The sequence below is a fragment of the Ipomoea triloba genome, chromosome 9 (assembly GCF_003576645.1).
Source record: "Ipomoea triloba cultivar NCNSP0323 chromosome 9, ASM357664v1".
NCBI lineage: Eukaryota > Viridiplantae > Streptophyta > Magnoliopsida > Solanales > Convolvulaceae > Ipomoea > Ipomoea triloba.
The window spans coordinates 25,526,432-25,532,679 of NC_044924.1; the positions used below are offsets into that span (position 1 = coordinate 25,526,432).

At 34.0% G+C, this 6,248-nt stretch overlaps 1 protein-coding gene across 1 annotated transcript in view; it reads right to left on the reverse strand.

Annotated features, from left to right (window-relative positions):
* The window catches only part of LOC116030512 (ER membrane protein complex subunit 2-like), a 9,236-nt gene extending 3,300 nt beyond the window's left edge, over positions 1 to 5,936 (reverse strand). Inside the window, exons 1-6 of the mRNA XM_031272773.1 lie at positions 5,698 to 5,936; positions 4,529 to 4,593; positions 3,133 to 3,181; positions 2,093 to 2,187; positions 252 to 337; positions 98 to 157 (exon numbers count right to left, since the gene is read on the reverse strand). Of these exons, the coding sequence (XP_031128633.1) occupies positions 98 to 157; positions 252 to 337; positions 2,093 to 2,187; positions 3,133 to 3,181; positions 4,529 to 4,593; positions 5,698 to 5,884 (542 nt within the window). The 5' untranslated portion in view covers positions 5,885 to 5,936. The remainder of the gene's footprint in view (positions 1 to 97; positions 158 to 251; positions 338 to 2,092; positions 2,188 to 3,132; positions 3,182 to 4,528; positions 4,594 to 5,697) is intronic.
* Between the last annotated feature and the right edge of the window lie 312 nt (positions 5,937 to 6,248).

Consider the following 6,248-nt stretch of genomic DNA (forward strand, 5'->3'; position numbering starts at 1 on the left):
TCCCCCCCCCCCCCCCCCCCCAACACACCCACACCCACCCACAAATCAAGAGAATGCCAGAAGAGGAGTAGAGAATAAATAATTTTAAACATCTCACATTGATAAGGAAGTATATACTTCAGCAAGTTCTCTCCACGCATCATGGTCTGCCATAAATCTAGCCAACAAAAAAGGGTAGAAGATGAGCCATTAACAAGACACCTACATTTAATATAACTCATTAAAGGTTGATGCTTTGAAATACTTCTTACATTTCAAGATACTTATTGAGCCACTCAATGGCCCCTAACATGTCACCTTGTGCCTTTGCCATGGCTACCCTCCTCTTATATACAACCTGTTCATGACTCAGATACGATTAGAAAAAAGGTGCAAAAAGGCTTAGTGTGGTAATTTTTAGTTCAACTATGTTAGTAATTATATGGCAATGGCATTATGTAGTAAACTGATATTGTGGAAAAATAATGGCATAGCTTCATTTAGTGCATCTACTACTCCACTTACTGAAATTGAGAAATTGAACGTTTGACAGGTAACTAATACCCATCACTCACAAGTGAGGCAAAAGCAAATATATAAAAAACAAAGAATGTAAGAGTATAATGATTATATTAACTATGTTATGATGTATACATTTTGATACTGATCCGCATGTTTATATAGGTAATTAGGTATGCTATGCATAATGGGCTAGTGCTATAATAGGGTTCTGCTAGGGTTTTATATGTACAACACTCTCCCTCAAGCTAGAACATACAGATGTTCTAAGGTTGAAAATTTAACAAAATTGTGGCCAAAAAATCAGCATAACCAGCACTCCCCCTTGGAACTTGAAAATAATCACGATAAAGTCATAATTGAATTGACTCCAGAAATAAACATTGTAGTGCCAGATGCGAGCATCATCTAAAAATAAACATGGCACAAGAGTCGATGGCCTTGGGAAATAAATATAGCAGTGCTGGAACCAAAAGCCATTGGGAAATAAACAGCATACCAAGACCAAATGGCCTTGCAAAACAAACACGGTTGTGATGGATGGAACACCCTTAGAAAATAAACACAGCATATCAAAACTGAATAGTGCAGTGCTGGAACAAAATAGCCGTAGGAAATAAACACAGCAATACCAAAATCAAAGCTACTGTTCAAGGAGGATGGCGATTGGGGGACATACAAAAGTTATTATAGTTGGAAAACCTACAAACTTCACCAGTAGGAGCTAAAAAGACTGAAAAGTGATCTGGAAATTTTTGCCGTAAAAGGTTGTAAACTTGTAATAGGTGGCATCACACACCAGTGTGTGAGAGAGGCTTGCTAGAGCATGGTGGCATGTTGAGCATGTAAGGCAGTGGATCAACACCAAACTTCAGGCTTAGAGTCACTTGCAAGAGAGGAATCCCAAAGGTGCCAGAGGTGAAGTGATTGGATCACTAGAGAGGAAAACAACATAAAAAAATTGAAAGGAAGATGTTGGATGGAAACATGTGGAGTCACAATGCAGGGGGCATCTCTTCTTGGGATTCACACACCAAGGTTGTGATAACAAGGCAAGTTATCATTTATCAAGAAGAGAAAGAAGAAGACACGGCCACTGAATAGTGTTTCCAGCAGTGACATGTAAAATATAAGACATCAGATTTTTTTTCCTAAAATTTAATGAATCCGATACCATGTTGAAATGGAAGGATTAAAGGTTTGGAAGGTAGTGAATAGTCACCACCCATGCATGAGGTCATTGAGGTGGATGCTAATATATGAGAATCATAGAAAACAGAAGTATATTGGTTATATCAATTGTGTTATAATGTATAAACTCTAATACTTATACACATTCTTACATAAGCACACTATGGGCCACATAATGGGCTAGGGTTATGACGATTACTATAGGGTTTTCTACATTTCAACACTAACAAAATAAAGCAAAAGCAACTCATATATCCAATAAACTACCAAAGACCTTCACTATTGGGAGACAAATTATATCAATACTACTTTATTTTTCCTTCCTGTAGAAGACACTATGTAGTCCCAACTGAACATAACAGAAATCAATAGAATTGAACAGATATCTAAGTTCAACTTCTACCTGATCAGATGGATTTTCCTCCAGTAAGCTTGAGTAAGCTTTTCCTGCTTCTGCCCATAATCCCTTGGCTTCAAGCAACATTGCTTCTAGCCTACCTGAGAAAACCATGAAACAAGTACAATAAGCCAACATTGTTTCATACAAGTAAAAAGTAATGCAAACCCTTCCTTCAGTCATAAGGCCAAAGTATGTCCACAAACTACATATGCATCAAACATTATTGAGCAGCTAAATATTTTTTAAAAGTAAAAAACATGAGTAAATACCATAATAATGGCATTTTTACAAAGGTTGACCATATTGATGCATGAAAATGTTAACATATACAAAGATAAATAGGAAACTAAATTACTACTTAATTGAGTAAAGGTGTTCAAAGGTCCATATCAATGAAACCCCCCACTAGGTCAATACACGAAAGGTTACTACCATTGACATGCCGCCCATATCAACATTGGAATATACTGTATGCCTCAAGAACTGCACTATTTTTTATATGCAGAGAACATACTAATTTACCTTGTACAACAATACAACAAATCAATTTCATAACAAAGACATACTTATGACCTTTAGAGGACAAAGCAAGAGTTTATCCTAATAACCCAACCTTTATAGGGGCCATGTGAACCACCTAGACAAGCCAATTATATTTTTAAAGAGCCCACCCAGTTACCCATAGCAGAAGGAAAACACAACAACCAATATTTGATGAAATTACTTGCATTAAGACTAGACAAAAGTTTTCAATGACTAGATTCTCTTTCTATCACTACTGCCCAAAAGCAAGTATCACAGCTGAATAGTGTTCACGATCGCTTGTGCAACCCTTTGTTCAACACTATATTTACATAAATTGAAGCATTGTTTTACATCAATATCTTCACTCTTTTGGATAAAACTTCCTTCCATATTTCAATAGTTTATATTTCTACAGCTAGGATGCCCATGGTCACGCAAGGAAAAGTGCAAGTCTGCAAGGTAGTGAGGTTAACTTTTTACATATGTTCATTGAGGCAATAAACTACAGTACTACTTACCAACCCTTTTGCTCCCTGGAAACTTTTTCTGCAAAACCTTAATACAGTCCTGCAGGAGCATACAAAAAATAAACTACATTATATTAACATAATTAAAATCATAAATAAGTCATTAATCAAGTAGCACATGAACACAAGCTCAGAAAGAAAGATAACTTACAATGAAAGTGACCTTCATACATGGTGAGATGTTAAACATTATAAATGGTAGGAATATATTTAGCATGATATTAGGGATTAATGTGCATATTCTCAGGGATTGGGTTCCGATCCTTACCGTAGTTAGTGTATAGATTCTTGTATAAATATTCCTTAGTCTGAGAATAACAGAAAATATGTATAGAGTTCTTCTGTTCACATGAGAAAAGAACAATAATTTGACTTACAGTACAATATCTTAAAATTATGCACCAATCATGTGCATTAGACTAGCTCATCTTGATAACCAACAGAAAAGGGCATTGACGTTAGCACTCCATTTTAATATTAAATGAAAAATATATATTATTTGTACTTTCACAAACACAATTTACTCTAGATTATCCAGTTTTTTCTTAACTTTAACTTAAAGGGCAAATAAAAAATGTAAAGTTTCCTCCACATAATTGCCGCCTAAAAGAGGTTTTTCATTTCAAGAAGATCATATTTGTGTTCATTGTTTGCTCACACCTTTGGGGATACTATCTTGGTGTGATGTCATTTACCTGTATGGTAGCTTTATGACTAGAGTTCATTGTGGATCATGAGGGCTTTGAAAATATCTTATATTAGCATATCAGTCTTCTTTTTATAGTGTGATTCTCAGTTGGTAAAACTAGGAATTTGATTAAGCATTTAAGTTTTGATCTAATTAATTACTATGCTTTAAGCTTGTAGTGTGTTGACTTCAACTATTTGTGTTTTGATGTTTTTTAAGATTGCAAAATTGATAATGGATCTAAATCATGGACTTCTCATATTTAATCTGCAGTCTAATGTCTCCCTTTTGGCAACTAGAAGCTGGAAATAGCTTTAATTTGTGGATTAAAACTACGGTATATAAGATACAAAATTATTACAGCAATAGGTCAATACTACATTATTAATTTTTGTGAGCTCAAAATACCAGATTATTCTTTTCACTACTTTTATTCAAACACACACAAAAAGACCATCCATAAGGACTAAGTTTATAAATCTATGCAAAAAATCAATATAGAACTGAACTTAAAGTCCATTAATTAAGAAATGCCACTGTTAAGTTTGTTGCTGTCATCTATTTCATCCACAGGGAGAAGGTATATTCCTTCTGATTAATAGTATATTAGTATCCCACTGCATTCATGATTATGATTCAGATGCCAGAATTCCACATATTGAAGTACTATATAGTAGATAGATAAGAGAATATCACAACCTTTGCCACATCAAGACATTGGCAGTCCATAGCAGCAATCGCCACCTGCTCATATAAGGTCCATTCTGCATCATTTATAATGTAGTAGAAAAATAATCAATGTGAAGTTCCATCCAGTAAAAGTATGATGTGTGGTAATAAAATGCCATTTTTAGGAGTAAACAAGAAAATAAAAGAAAATGCTGAAATGCAGGTCAAGGAAAAGACAACTTGGATATTAACTCTTGTATTGAGTAACTATGTCACTCCCCAACTCATCTGAAATATATTGCCATATAAATAATATAGGTTTAATTGCAAAATTTAATGCCCATTTGTTGGTATGCAAGAATTGCCACAGTGAAACAAAATTCCACCCTCTAATTCCTTTCCTTCATTTGGTAGGCCCATTTGATCAGAATCACAATTTCCGCCCAGTTTAGCACTTTGATATCCTTTTCTTATTCACTTTTGTACTAATATTAATAGTAAAAAGAAAATCACTGACCAAATTAAATTATACTTCATTGTTCCATTTTACCTGTCATGTTTACTATTCATTTGTCAAACCAACTATTTCTCCTTTTGCTTATTTTCTTTAGTATTTGTTAATTATTTTCAAATTTGATTTTTTGTGTTTAATAGGGGTAGTATTTTTAATGTAGCTTCTAAATATATAAATTTTATATACTAATACCAAACTTAACATTATGACAAATTGAATTAAAAATAACTTTAGTCAAGCCTAGTTAACCAAACCATACACATAGAATAAGAATAGCTATCATTCTCCTTTTACTTTAGTCAGACTACTAAAATTGCATGCTTTATTTTAATTACGTAATCAACCAGAGCAAAAATCAGATTACAACAAGGAAACAATTAAACTAGCGAGAAGCAAACAATGGGGTGTGCTTATTCTTTTTAAGTCATATTTAATTGAAAACACAGATTATGCTTCCACCAATTACTACAGCCAGTACACCATAGCACATAATAGCAGAACTCAATCAACCAGCAATCAATCAATCAATGATATGAAATTCACCCAAGTCCAAAAATCTCAATTTTTTTGACACCGAAATTCCAATTTAGGAGCTACGAGCAAGAAATCACCCACCAGTAATAACAATTTGCTTTTCCAGAAATAAATAAGTTTTTTTTAATCAAATTTTGGATGAGTTGGCTACCTTCAGCTCCAAGGCCAGATCGAGTTTTGGAATCGTTGAGGAGGGAGAGGCCATGCTTCAAGACCTTATCGGAGCGGCGGAGTTTTAGCTTGCGGACGAGGCATAGATAGTCCCACGCGCCGCCACCGCCGTTGTCCACTTGGTTCTCCAATCTGGTCAATTTTTCTTCCTCCGTTTTGCTCACCATATTCCTCTTCTACCCTTTGGTGTTTCAGCTCGACTTCACTATGCTATGAATATCTTTTCTACGCAGACACACAGTGTCAGTAAATAGCCACAGACCCCGTTTACTGGAAAATTTTTTCTATTTTCTAAAAAAATAATATCAGAAAACATGTTTATTTTCAATTTTCTAGAAAATTATAAAACTTTTTTTTAAAAAAAAAATTATCTATCATATATTTATATTTGGCATTATGTCACTATAGCTAGAAAGTTGACTGAGTGGTGCGAAATTTAAATTACATTAGAAATGTCAATGACAAAATATCAAACTGTCATAATAAAGTTAAAATATAAAATACATTATAAATTACAATAGGATGTTTTTC